Here is a 16280-nt window from a genome sequence, read left to right on the forward strand (position 1 = left end):
AGACCCCACAGAAAAACAAACACACTGGGAAGGAACTTCCCGAAAGGCCACCTTGTAAAGCTGAAATGTGTTCCCATAGAGCTCCTCTGTCAGCATGTTCCTCTGTTCCAAAATGGCTTTGTCGTTGTACGCATACTCCACAATGGCCGATGCCTCTGAATGCCGCAGCATCTTCCTCACATGACCTTTAAAACTTCTGATTATCTCCGCAATCTGTGGTTTACTTCTAAAGTCACAAAGAGCACAGAAAAAGTAAATGACAGCAGGAGGAGGCTGGATGACAATAAACCTACAACTTCTCCAAAGGTCAACTAAATGTCTGAGTTAGAGCGGGGACTTCTCTATGCAGGAAAGCTTGTGAATGGGAAAGTCAATCTCCCTGTACTGTGACTTGAACACTTAGAAGACAAAGCAGGCTACAATCCTGAGTAAGAAAGCCTGGCTCTGATGATCAGTCCACAGAGCTGACTTATTTTATTTTATTTTATTTTATTTTATTTTATTTTAAAACAGAATCTAGAACCTCATGAATGCAAAGCAAATGCTCTACCACTAAGTTACAGCCCCAGCCCTGAAGCCCTGAAGTTAAAGGCTTTTTCATTAAAGGTTGCTAGGAGACCTAGATGAACTACGATGCACCTAGAACAGTGGCCATAGGAAGTGCCCGAAACAGTTCCTTCAACTAGACCACAAGAAAAGGGGAGGAGAAGGTAAAGTCAAGGGGACAAACGGAGATAAAATAAACTTCAACTGTCACAAAAAATGGGACTTATTCTAATAGCCAGGATCATAATTAAACCTATTTCTGTCTCAAGCAGTATTCAGTCAGTTTATCTGTCCCTCTTAACCTTCTACCCTCTAAATACTGTTACGACAAACTAAATAAATGCTGTTGATCAACACTTTTCCTATGCCTTGGTCTGTAAGTTCCTATGTAATAAGGTCCTTAACAACAGATTAGGCAGCACCATTTTTTTCAGGCAATTTCAGTTACTGTTTTAAGGTGTTATGCCCTAGAAAGACCACAAGTCTCTGGAGGCAATCACCAAGACCAGAGATTTTAAAGTAACATTCATGCAAAAGTAAAATCCACAAAATTGAAAGTTAAAAACCACCACCGCCACCGCCACCACCGCCGCCGCCGCCACCACCATCACCACCACCACCACCTTACAACTTACCCATACATGAGAAATTTCTTAACGATATTCCTGGAATATTTGGCTTTACTTAATTCAACCAAGTCACCTGGAAGAGAAGCAAAGCACCTCAGTGATCTGAGCTCCTCCCTGCAGTTGTCCAGAAACAAGGAATGGAGCTCGTGCAAGACTGTGGACCAGGGCTTATCTCCTCGCTCCAGGAAAGAAACACAGCAACAAAAACGGTCTCCCAGAAAACAGGGAACTACATCCTAGGGTATTCTTCAGCATTCCGAGGGAAAACAAGTGACTTTATTATGAGATAAACACACTGCTTATTACCAATACCTTGCAATTCTTCGAAAGCCCACTTCCTCTGCTCCTTGCTCCCATACTGAATGAGGCACTGGATCACTCGAGTTGAGTCATGCGCAAAGGCAATCTGTAAGACACGGCTGGAGCTTTCTACACTGGAATTTCTGAACAATCGTTTCTCACTATTCACACTATTTCTTACAATTCATACGTTTTTCAGCTTATCTGCACTAGACTGCTTGAGGCAAAACCATACCCGATTATACGGGTACTGCTGCTTGGCTTGGCTTCTTACCATATTTGATAGCTGGATTCTACCACCTTTCAAATGCCAATCCTCACTATGACCACGCCCACAGGATTGCCCGACTATAGCTTTGTTTCCTGAACATTAACAGGCTCTGCTGTGAGACTGGCCAATGCAGAAGTGTTGCTGCACCAGTAACCCTATCACACACACAACACACTGACAATCCCAGGGAGAAGAAACCTTAGTCGATTGGCTTTTGAATCTGGTCACAATTGTACAGCATTATGGCCCTTCAATTTGGACTAGCATTTCTCACTAATATCTGTAATTCCAGAACCTGAAAGCTGTGAACACTAACACGATGCTATAAGGGAAGAATTTCCACACCTGGACACGGTGGCCATGAGCCACAGTCAATACTCAAGCACACTAAAAATAAAACATGCAGAGACAGCTGAAGGGATGGCGATGCATAAAGTACTAACAAAAGGATTCATCCACACTTGGGTCCCGCCACTGAGATAGCTCTGTACATGTGTATAACAGTGGTTGGGCCCCTGTCATGATCAGCCAACTTCCCTCCCTAAGAGCAAAGGCAACCTGATTTTTTTTTAAATTGGACTAATGAGCATACTCTACTCACAGTTTTAATTTTTCCTTGAATCAGCTTCTGCAAATCACTCATGAGCTTCACCCTTTTTTCTTTGTCACAGTCTTTTCTGCAGAGGAAGCACAGATGGAGTTATTTAAACATGAAAACCAAACGCCATGCAATACATGGTCACCAGTTCAGTTGGTTTTTCCTTTGAAGGCAGCAAATCTCTGATGTTAAAATTATTATTCTGGAGCAGCCAGACAAAAGTAATTTTCTCAGAGACAGAACTCATCTCACAAGGTATAATTTTATGCATCAATCTAAATCTTAACAGACAGAACTTCAGAAGCAAAGAAAAATAATAAAACAATCTCAGATGGCAAATACTTAAACATCTCAAAACCTAGCTCATAGGAAATTGTGCTTCATTTTCTAAGAAATCTTCCAGGATACATATCAAATCCACTTGACTCTCTCCATTTCCATAAAGCTATCTGACACCATCCTAATGATTTCTCACACATCCGCACCAGGCAGACACCAGTGCATCCTGCTGCCGTGAGAGCAGGCTGGGAGTATGCAACAGGAAACCAGGTGTGGTCTTGGATGCTTAGAGCACCTGTCTGTTTGCATTTGCAGGGAACACCTCTGTGCTGCCCTTGCCTCAAACAGACTGATAAAGACAGAGAGGTGGCAGTACCTTCTCAAGCTCTCCCAAATGTGCTTTGCTCGAACCACGACGTCGTAATTGGTCTTATCACTGAGCTGTCTGTTCTGCTTCAGCTCTTTCTTCTTCTTTTTGAAGTCATCCCACTTGGGTTTCTTGGCTGCTGATTCTAGAGTCAGATTCAGTGTGTTTAACATTCCAAAAACTAAACACGAATGTGGTTAGTACAAAGGGCAATGATCAGAACCAATACCAGTTCTAGACGCTGCAATGGGAAAATACAATTTCCCAGAAACTTTACATTTGACCATAATCTTTAGCTAGTTTATACATTTAAAATTTATCTAAAACAATTTATTTAGTAGCTTTTTTAAGACAAGAGTCTCACAAGCTAGCCTCAAACTCAGTAAGTACATGTACCACCCTGGCTGGCCAAGCCCAGCCATTTTAATGGCTTATAATTCTGAACAGGAGACCTAGTGAGAGCATGGAATATGAATGGATTACAGAGTGCCTAAAAATGTCAAGCACCATCTTCAACTGGGAAACAACACTCCACTTTAAAGCACAGACAACTGCCTTTAAGTCAGATTTTCAATGGAAACAAGTCAGTCCAGATTAAAATAGGAAAAACAATTTGAGAAATCTACAGGCCAAAAGCTGGTGGTGAAGCTCAATGGTGGAGCACTTGCATGCGTGGGGTTCCTCATGAAATCAAAACATCAAAAAAAAAAAAAAAAAAAAAAAAAAAAAAAAAAAAACTCTACTATTCCAAGAGCTGCCATGCACTACTGAATTCCTAGAGCACAAGGTAGATGACTTCAATCACCCCCTCTACACTGGGGAAGCAGGTACCATACATTGAGTGCCTGTCCAAAGCCTCCCCTCACCCCCACGTGGTAGAAACAAGATACAAATCCAAGACCAACCCACGGTTGCCTTTCACTCATGACAACACACAGCAAGCTTCTAAGTTCTCTACAGATCGGTGCCAGACAGGTTGAGTATCTACCTATACCTATATATACCTATATCATAATCTCTGAACTCTGATTATGTTATCAGTTAAACAGTAATACCAACCAGTGAGTAGGGGTTTTTCACTAGGGTATCATTTACATGAGTATTTTCTCCAAGTCCTTTAAAAATTAGTTATTTCTAACTATCTCCCATTCTCTGATTACAAAACTGACTCATTGCAAAGACCAAAAGAATAAAAAGTAAACTGAGTCATAATAAAACCTAATAGTAATACCAGTTACTGCTAGATTCACTTATGAGTGTTTTGTTTACATACATATCTGGGCACAGCACGTGTGCTTGATGCCTGAGGAGTAAGAAGAGGACACTGATCCCCTTGAACTGGAATTCTGGATGGGTGTGTGTCTGTTTGACCACATGGGTGCTGGGAATCAAACTTGGGTCCTCAGCAAGAACAAGTGCTCTTACCTACAGAACCAACTCTCCAGCCCCAGTGAGAGGAATATGGATTGGAAACATGCTGTTGTTTACTTAAACTCTTGTGTGCTTCTTTCCTTTTACTTCAAAATGCTGCCTGTCTCGGAGCAAGGACAAGTGGTGTCTGACAGTGTGGAGGACCTGGGGACCTTGGCTCAGTCACCACTCGGCATGGGGAGGCTTTTGCAATGCCTCTGTGAACCAGCTTACCATCACTTTTCCCATCTGGCTGGAATTTCCGCTTCTTGTTGAATTTATTTGCCTTCTGGAATTTGTCCTTCGGTCCTTTGCCCCCTTGTGGCTTGTTCTTGAACTGCTTCACACCCTTCTTGCCAGGTTTTGTGGCACCTTTCTCAAAGTTCTTAGATGTGACTTTAGGCCCGCCTTCCTTAGCAGCTTTCCTTGGGAATGCCTTTGCAGAACTAGACTCTAGCAGTACAAGGAATACGTGTTAGTTCACGGACTCTGAGCCTAAATCGTCGGCATCTACTCAACTGCATGCCGCACAGAATGACATGCTCTGTACTGCAACAGACTGCCTTGCTCTCAATTACGCATTAACCCTTTTGGAAAGATTCGTATTTAAATAATCAAATCAAAATAAAAACTTTCTGATTATAAAACTGTATAAAACTGTGATGTAAGCCCCAGAAAGTAGAGGAGCTCATAATAAACTATAATTTACCTCCTAGCAACAACAGATATTGTTAGCTATTTCTGCATATGCTAGAGGTTACTGGCTCTATCATCAGTATTTACACGAAAATCTCAATCCGTGGTTCTACAAAATAAGAGTCTAAGAACAAAATGAGTATCACTGAAGAAAGTATATCATAAAAGTAAGCTAGACTGTATTTCTGAAATGGTCTAATTTGGGAAAAATCTTAAAGTCTATAATAAGATTATCTGGTTAAAATTTTTGATCCAAAGTTTACATATACCCAACAAACAGGATGCCAACAACAATAGCTAACTTAAGACCATTGTGAGGGAATCATAAGACTGCTTAGGGAGCAGTTATCGCTATAGGCCTGGATGTTTCTACTCTGCAATACTGACACCTGATGGAACTCCAGAGGCATCACCATTCAGACGTCAGAAGGTAAAGGCTGGTATTAGCCAGCTCTAACACATCAATATTAAAATGAACTGCACAGCGAATGAATGAGGCCACTCAACCACTGACACAAAAGATCTTTTAGAAATAAAAAATGCCTCAATTATTCTGGTAATCTCATAGAAGTTCCACGACGAACAGGTTGACTTGTGGACAGTAGCAGTGGCCTCTTTTTACCACGTTGACTGTAACCCCAGCCCATGAACAGAGCAGCACCTACTATAATTCCCCTCCCGTCCCCCATCTAAGTAATCACCAGAAGGGAAGCACACTGGGGCAAGGCCCTCTTACCACTGTTTTTATGAAATTTATTCTTTCCTTGTGATGTCTGTGGACTCTTTCCTGTAATTTTTTTCTTCCCTTTGACTTCCATCACAGCACTTCTGAAAAACAAAAGCCAAAAGCCACAGAGAAATCACTGAATTGCTCATCCAATAAGAGTCAATAAGTAGTTGGTGCAGTGTTTAGTCCTTAGTTCAGATGCAGGAGAAAGCATCCAAGCTGCGCCCAGATGCTCTCAAGTCTACCAAGTATACAGTTACCTCTAAGACTTAAAACTGAGGGCAAAAAAGACCCAGCAAGAGCCCATGACATGCACACCCCGGCTAGTGTTCGACACACCTGGAGGCAACACTTAAGCAACAGCACTGGCTAAACATAGACCACCGTGTCTGCAGCTTTTAACCTGGGAAGCCTTGGAGTTGAGTAATAGAAACCTTGCCACTGGACTTCTCGGCATCTCAGTACAAAGCAACAACCGGCAATAAGCTGTACTTCGCACATATTGCAATTTAATTTAACACACAAGAAAGCTAAAACAAAGGTTATTGGCCAACTGCTTTAGAGGTAGCCAAATGACTTGCTGACCTCTAAGTCACACTGAGCTATGTAATATTTTATTCCAAGGGATCTCATGCCATTTGTTGGGTACAGTGACCTTCATTGAGCACAGGTAACAGACACCTTCCACCAACTTACAAACTCTGCAAGAAGCAGAACACATGTGGACAAAAGGCAAGCATCGCCAGGCTCCTGTCTACAGTTCCCAGAGTTACATGCTCTCCCATCTCTAAATGACCTCAAGAGTCACCTGCAAGAATTCTTGGACAATGTTTACAGATTAGAAACTTCCACTCAAGAATTAATTTCTTGTTGGATGTGATGACACACAGTTGTGTCAACCTAGCACCTAGACTGAGGCAGGATACTCTAGGCAACATAAACTAGAGTCCAGTCTGGGCTCCATCATGAGATACTGTTGCAAAACTCAAAACAAAACAGGATTGATTCCTCAGGACCCTGAAACGTCTTAGGAACGAACATACATACATACATACATACATACATACATACATACATACATACATACATACATAAGAAAAAAGAAAAGCCAACTTTCTTTTCCAAGGTTCCAGGTTAAAATGTATTTGAAAAACAATAAATCAAATAGTAATAGTCAGCAAGTAAAGAAAGGTCTTTCAAATTCTTTAATTTGCTACCATGAACTACCCAATGCAAAGACTGAAACATACAAGACTTCCCAAACCTAGCAGAACCAATTTCTCCAGGAAACACTCTGGAAAATGCTGTGGGTCTGATACCCAGCAGTGTACACACAGGGTACATCTCTCTAATTCCAGCACAGGAACTGCTCCCTGCTGGGCATCTCGATTTTACAGTCATGTTATCACTTGAAAAGAGATGTTTACATTTCTGCATGTAGGTTTCATGTAAATACCACATGCTAAGCAACTGTGCCAATGGCCCTCAAATGTAGGTTTCAAGGGCTACCTTTTTTACTTACATTAGATTTAAAAAGATAAAGAGCCTATAGATCTGTTACTCAGCTTCCCCATTGGCAACTTAATAAGGCACTTTCGAAATGACACTAGTGTAACACAAGGTTTATTTGGAAATCAATTTTCTCATTCCTGTCCTCTTTCTATCCAAGATGTAGCCATCATACCTCCTCCGTTTTTACAGGTTATGTTCCCTTTGGGGATTTTTATTATTAGATTGAAGTTATGCTTGGGTCGGGGAGAGGGTGACACATGATAGCAGAGCGGTGCTGTTCTCACAGTGACAAAGGTATGTGGCAGTCATGATGTTAACCCTCATGACCATTTGCCAAGTTACTTCACTATCAAATTAATGGCTAACCCAAGAGCAAGAAAAGCAAATTAGGTGGAGCCTTGGGACAAGGGTGTTTTCAGACCCCAAGACAACGTCCTACACCTACAGCAATGAGTCCTCAACACCTTTTGATTATGCATATAACTGGCATCTTATACGTCATGTCTGAGTCATAACGCTCTGCATTTCCACCACACACTGCCATCTTTCTCTCCCTGCCTAATCTTGCTGTAGCCAATGGGGCATCATCTACTCCACTCCGCAGAGAGAAAACTGGAACACTGCTCCTGACTTTTACTTCTTTGCCAGTCACCTTGTACCCATCAGTAAGTTATATCTTGTAATCCCCTTCAAGTTACCTGTTTCTACTACCAACACTCAATGCAAATCAAAAGTCTCCTTGCCGAACTTGCAAATTAAGTACATTTTTCTTTAAGAGAATCGAGGCCTACCGTGAACCTCCAATTTTTTTCTAATAATCCTTCAATGTTTTATATGCATAGGGACACAAAGAAAAATGCTTCCCATTACACAGAAATAAAGAAACTCGACACCACGGCTCCGAAGTTCTACCCTCCTCTTTATCTAGTTAGCGCCGTACTCCCAACTCCCAACTCCGGGACAGCTCACCGCCTCTGTTTAAAATACTCTTGCCTCCTATCACGCTTTAGGTCTCGGCTTATGGGTCCCTTCTTCAGCTTTCCCTGCACTGCTCCTATGCACAAGGTCTGTCAAGGGACGGGCGGGGTGACTGTGACCCACAGAACTAGTTCCTCTAGCTCTACAATAATCAATAGAGAGGGTTTAACCCCTGCCCTCGCCAGGGTTCCTCCAACTCGGAGCCATCGAAGCGGCCAGGCAGACCATCCCGGGGGTGGGTCTGTAGATGCCGCTCGCCCACTACCCCGCAGAGCCCCCTGCTCCACAGCGATCGGCGGAAACTAGCCCCGCACATCCCGCATCAAACTCTCCACAACACTCACCGCACACGTGGGGAAGAAGCTCACGGAGTTCCGCTACCCACCGCCGCTTCCGCTTCCGCGTTCCGCCCCGCCCCGGATCCTCGGTTGTATTGTCCCGTCCTGGTGCTGGGGTCAAGGGGTGGAGCTTAGGAAACACGAAATCCGTAGTTTCTATTGGTCCATTTTCGCCCCTATACGCGAGAGGACTACGTGAGTTTTGGCCCTTGAGGGGATCCGTCAGGTGGAAGGCGAGTCAGTGGCTCGGGAAAGTGACGCTTGAGCCTGCAGATTTCTGGGAACGACGCCGGTTCTCGCGAGGGCTGCCGGGTTTCCGAAGGACTTAAGTCTGCAATCCGGGCTAGCGTTTGGACTGTTCGCTTGTCTGTGTGCTCGTTCGCGTCTTTTTTCGTTAGTTTAGTCTGGAGGATAAAAGCTGTCCCCGAGTGTGTTCTATTGTAATCTTGCTTACCTACTCCTATGTCTCCCTCATTTCCCACCCTAGCTGTGACTCTCTGGATAAATTAGATCCCTCGGGAACCATTCGTGTAAAGAACCAAGCACAGTAAGTTAATGTGAAAAGCTCTCTCCGTAAATGGCGTGTTTTAACGTCGGCTCGTGTTTGGGCATACATTTCCCCATTTTTCCACTTCAGGATATATATTTAAGGTATTACTCCATTTTACCGAGGAAGCAATAGACGTAGTTAACTTGATATTTGAGACTGTAGACGTGGCTAAGCTGTTTTCTGTTCTTGGAGACGACCTGGGTTCAATTCCCAGCACCTACATGGCAACTTACTGTAAACTCAGTTTCAGGGGACCCCACGTCATGCCAAACAACAGAACCTTATTACCTAACAGTTCTGAAATGTAGATGTTGGTTGAGCGGGACCCCACGTCATGCCAAACAACAGAACCTTATTACCTAACAGTTCTGAAATGTAGATGTTGGTTGAGCGGGACCCCATTTGAAGCCCCAAGGAGTGGGTGAACTTCCCGTGTATCTTCAGCAGTCCCTTGGCTTATGGTTCTGGCTCCTGCCCCTGCCTTTCTTTCTCCTGGATCTTTATTGTAAGAACACTTGACAATTTGTTAGATCGTTCGCAAATAAGCTTACAGACTATAATTCCAGGTGGACCTTGCCTCTTGTGTCTCTGGTAACACACCTGTAAGTGTTGAAGCTCGGTAGGGAAAGGTTTCCCCTACAGAAGTTCTGCTCCAGCTGCTGGGAAAGTTTCCCCGATGCTAGTGTTGCTGCTTTGCTCTGACTCGGAGAAAATTTCCCCTGTGACAGTTCTGCTCCAAAAGATATCCTGGCTGTCAGGAGCCAAGGAATACCACAGAGTCATACTGCACAACAAACCTCAGGCAAGGGATTAATTTGAAGGGAAAAGCTAGGGAGGGTAGCTGCCTCTGCCTGGATGAAAAGCAACAGAGAACTGGGCAGAATTGGAGGATGGGGGACTATATCGGGTTTTTGAGGAGGGGGGACTTTCCAGGGTGGTCTGGATTTTTTTTTTCTTATACGGTGGGGCCTGGCCACTTTCCCACCTCAGGGTTACGAATTGCTATTGCAGCCATTAGAAAATGACCATTAGGAAAGTCAAGGGACCATGGGGCAGGATCTGGGCGCTTTTCTGCCTTGAAGAAATGGAAAGGCAGTTAACAGCTGTTTTAGCTTTTTCACTCTTGCTGCTGGAGCTCCTGAGGCCAGGGACTGGCCATTTTGTGCCTTGAAGGTTTACTAAGTATACAAAATTTACAAAGGGCGGCCATGGAAAAAAAAGCCATCCCTGGAGCTTGAGTTGCTGTAACTGGCCAACCATACCTATTTTAAGAAAGTGGAAAATACCACAGTGGGTCCTTTTTAGAAGTGCCATGTGAAGTGCGTATCACAACTGCCCCTTAATATTTAATGTTACACAGTTACAAGAGGCTTATGAAAACAAATTCCATAAATATTACATGAAAGGGATGGAGTTGCAGGACTTTATTGTGACGCATTAAGGAAAAGCTATAAATACCCTGATAAAGTATGGCTACTTTATTATTTTGTTTTACTTTAATTTTAAAAAGGTCTTCAGTATTTTTTATGAAAAAAAAAGGGGGGGGGGGCGGGGAGAGAGACCCAAGTCATACCTCTGCTGCTGGGTGGAGACACATATATTCTAAACGGATCAAAATATAAAATTACAAAAACATATTAGACTCTCCAGTTAATCCAAATCTTCCTGTCAAACATCTGGTCAGGAAATGCACCTCAGAAATCTATCTGTTCTAGAAACTTTACAAAATATATTAACTTAAAGTCATGTTAAGAAGGGAGGCATAATTGTCTCCTCAATGAAACAGGCACTTAATGTTCTCGAAGTTTCACTCACAAGGCAGTTGCTTACAGGCACTCTCTACTCTGCCTTCCTACTTTCTGAATTACAACTGACTGTAACTTTTCCTTCTTCCTTTTTGTATCTCCCTATTAGCAGCCCAATCCCAAATTGAATTACCTGGACTTTGTTTTCTTTGAAGACTCCTCCCCAACTCACCATGCCCTGGGCTCTACATGTTATGGATTCTGCCTACTTTCTTGACTAATAATGGAAGCTGTCAAGATCTCTGGCTTGTTGGCCCTTTTGCTTTTCTCAAACACACAGTGCATATGCAACACACACACACACACACACACACACACACACACACACACGCACACATGCACACACAGAGTTCTTTTAAGATAGATCAGCAGGTGAAGGTGCTTGCTCCAAGCCTGAGAATAGACATGAAGTTAATCCCTTGAACCCAACTTATCCTCTGACTTCCACATTGCAAGTACACACATGATAAATATGATTTTTAAAAAGCACCCTTAAAAATCAAATGCAAACTTGAATAAAATTGTCCTTGAGTTCTTCTCTTCTGAGCCTGATTTTCAATTCTGTTTATCTACAAGATCAAGAGCCTACAAAATAGACTGGGCTTGTTTTAAGACCCAGCAGGATATCTCCAGTTCCTACTTATACCTGCAAAGACCTTTTTATCCAAATACAATCATATTTACATATTCTGTGGGTTAAAGTCTGAACATCTTTGGCAGAGACAGGCCAAGTACATCTGGAAAAGATGAACATTTGGTATTTGATCCCTTGTGTACTAACTGGTGGTTTGAATGAGGAAGGTTCCTGTAAGCTCATATATTCGAATGCTTAGTCACAGAGGAATGGAACTGTTTGAAAAAGACTAGGAGGTGTGCCCTTGTTGGAGGCAGTGTGTCACTGAGGGGTGAGCTTGGAGGTTTCAAAAACCCAAGCCAGGCCCAATCTCTTGTCTTTTCTTGGCCTGAGAATCAGGATGTAGCTCTCAGCTACTTCAGCTGTGAGTGCTGCCATGCTTCTACAGTGCTCCCACCAGGACAATAAAGGACTAAACGTCTTTTAAGCCCCAATTAAATGGTTTTGTTTCTAATGGTTGCCTTGGTCATGATGTGTCTTCACGATGACTAAGCCACTGACCTTAAGATTGTCTCATCTTCCAAGTCACTCAGTGTTTTACTCTGAGACGCTCAGCTTGAGAAGGCTGATACATAAGACGGTGCAGTTTGCCAGCCTAGAAGCCATCCTTACTTCTGAGGTACCCATCCCACTGCTCAGCACACAGATTTTATAAGTACTTGTCTGCCTTTATTGTGATACTCGCCCTACCCCTGAGTGTGTCGGCATGACACTAGAAAGAAGACTGACGGGATGCAAAGCTTTGAAGGGAGAGGGAAACAAAAGAAATTTGTGAGATGAAAGCAGAAAGAAGTAATGTTTGAAGGGAGGGAGGGGAAGGGAGGGGAGGTGGAGTGGAGAGAACACTGATGGGGTAGATAAGAACAAAGTATAAATGTATACACATAGGTACTAAAATTTCACAATGAAACCAATTAGTTTTTATGATAACTTAAAAAGAAATGAAGTAAATAGGAATTTTGGAGGTGATCTTCCCCATTCCCCTGCAGGAAGGGGATGCACTAGCTTTGATTCCAAGAGTCAGATTCCAAATTCAATGTGGCTGCCTCTAGACTGCTTTTATTAACTGGAATTTATTAATTTGACAAATGCCAAAGAAAGGAGAATAAGGAGCAGGAATTTAAGGCCCACAGGAGCCTGGTTTGCAGTGTCAATTGAACACTTAGAAACCTCTGACAAGTAATGTTCCCCAGAAGGAAAAGAACTACAGAGTATACCTGTCTGAGTTAGGGTTTCTGTGACTATGAAGAGGCAGCACGGCCAAGGCAACCCTTATAAAGAGAGACGTTAACTGGAGCTGGTTACAGTTCCGAGATTCAGCCCATTCCTGGCATGGCAGAAAGCCCGGCAGCACACAAGCAGAAATGGTGATGAAGTTCCACATCTAGACTGACAGGCAGCAGGGAAGGGCAATGCCGCACTGGGTCTGGTTTGAGCATAGGAGACCTCATAGCCCACCCTCAGCGATACACTTCCAACAAAGCCACATCTACTCCCAACAAGTCTGTACCACCTATTAGTGTCACTTCCTATGAGCCAAGCATTCAAACACACGAGTCTATGGGGGCCATTTCTATTCAAGCCACCACATTTCACTCACTCGTCCTCATAGGCTTGTATCCATATCATAATTCAAAATGCATGTGGTCCAACTTCAAAAGCCCCCATAGTCTATAACAGTCTCAGACTTGTTTAAAAGTCCAAACTTCTAAGTCTCTTCTGAGACCCATGCAATCTCTTAACTGGGAACACTCCAAACACTACACCCACGTCTGATGTCAGAGTGCTCTTCAGATTTCTAACTCCATTCAGCGTTGTTGCCGACAACACACTTCCTGGGCTGGCTCCGCTCCCTGTTCGCAGCTTTCCTTGGCAGATAGCCCACAGCTCTAGCATCTGCAATATCTTGGTGTCTCCAAGGCAATCCAGGCTTTACCTTCACATCCTTAGACAGTGGCCTCTCTGGGCCTTCACGTGTGGACACCCCTGCCACACACCTGGCCTCAGCAGCTTTCATGAGGCAAGATGCCATTACCCCTTTATTGCATCCTTGAATCTAAAGCCAGAACCACTTGGCCAAATCTGCCAAGTTCTACAGCTTGCTGGGCTGGAACATGGACCCCTCATCAGATTGCATCTGCACCAGCTTTTTGGTTTTGATGGTTTCCTTCACTGCCTAAGCTTGGCTGTACAGGAACTTGTTCTGTAGACCAGGCTCACCTGGAACTCAGAGATCCAGCAGTCTCTGCCTCTCAAGTGCTGGGATTAAAGGCATGTACCTCTAGGCCTGGACCTAAACTTTTCTTTAACTCCTTTTTACAACTTGGAAGCTTACCTAGGTGGGATCTTGCCTTGAGGTCACCACTCCCTTTATTTCATTTAATATCAGGCTTTTCTTTAATTTCCTGATCTCCTTGAATGCAGGACTTAGCTCCAGTCCACTTCCTGGTACCCCCTTTCTGCTCAAATTGTACATTTTCTATTTTTTCCTTGCTCAGCTTGCTCCTTTTCATTATACATTTCCATAAGAGTGAACACTAATAAACCACATGACAGAATATACTAGGCTGTTTTGAGATTTCTTTGGCCAACACAATCCAAAACTCTTCAATTTAGCCTCAGGCAGATTTTTTCTGGAATAGGGCAGAAAGCAGCCCCCACATTCTTAGCCAAAATATGACAAGAACAGTCTCAACATCACATGTACATATTCTCCTCTGAAACCTGAGCCAGACCTCCACAGTTCAAATCACCCCCAGCATCACTGCCATACACGCTCCTACCACTATGTCGCATGAAGCCCCTACTTAAAACATTCAACTGCTTTTCTAATCCAGAGTATCCAAACACGCAGGTCTATAGGGCCACTCATATTCAAACCACCACAACCCCTACCACACAATCTGGGAATGTTTGTGTCTTTAATTTCAGAACTAGCAGCACCTTATCTGGATGACACATCCAAACCACTTGAACATTTACACTAACCCCCTACGCTCATCTGCCTCTTCACCAAGGGGGATAAAAACCTGTTCTATCACAAAACCTTCATTATTAGCAGTAGTACATTTAAAAATAACGTCCCAGAAGCTGTCAACATGGATTGATCCAGGAGTTTTATTTGTCTGGAGTGAGGAAGTATATTTCATTTTTATAGGATAATACAAAAGTGTTGCATCTTATGATTTTGTCTGAAACCCAGTAACTTTGTCCATTCTTCGACTTCTAATGATTTCAATGTAGATCTCCATATTTCCAGATGTTTTTGAAGCTCTGATACAGCATGAAATTTAATCTGTAGTTAGATGAGAATCTATTTAAAGGTTCATCACTACTGTCGCTATATAGTTAAGAGTAGTGATTTTTGAGTCAACTTCAGTGTGGACGTAGGCAACATATTTAGCATTTATTTATTCTCATGTCTGCTGCTTTCTGATGGGCATGTGTCCTGTTTAGGATTTATAGCACAGCCCTGGGCTAGGGGGATGGACAAAGGGGTGAAGTCCACCTTTCCTGCTGTAATAGGGCTCAGTTCTCATCCCAGAAGGAGAAGACCCAGCAAGGATGTTCTCCTATATCAGGGCTTAAAACTGGGCTGCATCACTACTTCTAGGACTGACAGGCTGTGGTGCTGCAGATATTTAATTTGTAGCTTAAACGAATATACTTTAAAGCTTAAAATAACTTTAGTAACCAAGGAAATCTGTGTCAATCTTGGAAGCACACCAGAATCACCTGTGGAGTTAAAGATGTTAGCAATTCTCATTTAATTGATCTTGAGTGGACCAAGGTGGAAAGACTGTGGAAACTCCCCAGGTTGCCCTAATGTGCAGCTAAATCAAGAGCCACTTGTTTAAGGAATGGCCTTCAAATTGTTGATTTGGTTTTCTAATTAAATCTTGCAATGTCCTGGTCTTTGCTCTCATTGCAGTCAACAAAGATAAAAATTAATGTATAATATTCTTGTTTCTCTAAACAGAATGTCTTCAACACACATGAGTCTTTTTTATTGACTGAGGTCTCTTATAATGATTAAACACCACAAGAAGTTGAAAAATCTAAATTTGAACTGTACATCTCAAAACCTGCTTGGGAAATGCTTGCTTTTCTCTTTTTCATTTCAGCATGATTGCATTCTCCCTCTCCCTTTCCTTCTCTCTCCCTTCTTCAAAATAAGGTGTGTCAGGTATCATCTCCCATACACCTCCCCTCCCCTAAGTTCTTTAAAATTCTGCTTACTGTGTATTTTACTTGGGTTTTCTGTTCTTACATGTATATGCAGGGATAAAGGGCATGTTGATGGGAAGCATGAGTGAACATTTAGCAAAGATGGTTTCTAAGAATCTATTGGAATAATAAATCCATGGAAACAATCATCAATGTGTTTTCCTTTAGTAAATAAAGAACTGCTTCAGAGTAAGGTACGCTGTCTTTTTTCATACCTCAAGTTTCTCGAAATATGAGATAGTGAGTCTAACCACCAATTACTCATTATGTTCTTGTTGTCCAGTAAACATGAAGTTAGCCTTGTCCTTATTTGCTTGTATTGTGACATGCTTTGGAGCAAGAGAAAAGGATGTGCCTGGGGTAAAGGTTGATCTGATTGCTGTACTAGTGATTTGTCACATCGGCATGTGATA

At 42.7% G+C, this 16280-nt stretch overlaps 1 protein-coding gene across 7 annotated transcripts in view; it reads right to left on the reverse strand.

Annotated features, from left to right (window-relative positions):
- Positions 1–8716, reverse strand: part of Pum3 (pumilio RNA-binding family member 3) — a 39719-nt gene extending 31003 nt beyond the window's left edge. For 2 of the 7 annotated variants that reach the window (XM_087584002.1, XM_087584021.1), the window contains exons 1-8: positions 8658–8716; positions 5833–5921; positions 4635–4853; positions 3000–3135; positions 2348–2423; positions 1488–1581; positions 1182–1248; positions 52–226 (exon numbers count right to left, since the gene is read on the reverse strand). In XM_087584002.1, coding sequence (XP_087440128.1) covers positions 52–226; positions 1182–1248; positions 1488–1581; positions 2348–2423; positions 3000–3135; positions 4635–4853; positions 5833–5914 — 849 coding nt within the window. In that variant the 5' untranslated portion in view covers positions 5915–5921; positions 8658–8716. 7 annotated transcript variants of the gene reach the window in all.
- Positions 8717–16280: the final 7564 nt, after the last annotated feature.

Source organism: Rattus norvegicus, chromosome 1, assembly GCF_021556685.1.
Source record: "Rattus norvegicus strain SHRSP/BbbUtx chromosome 1, alternate assembly SHRSP_T2T, whole genome shotgun sequence".
In the NCBI taxonomy this organism is placed as follows: domain Eukaryota; kingdom Metazoa; phylum Chordata; class Mammalia; order Rodentia; family Muridae; genus Rattus; species Rattus norvegicus.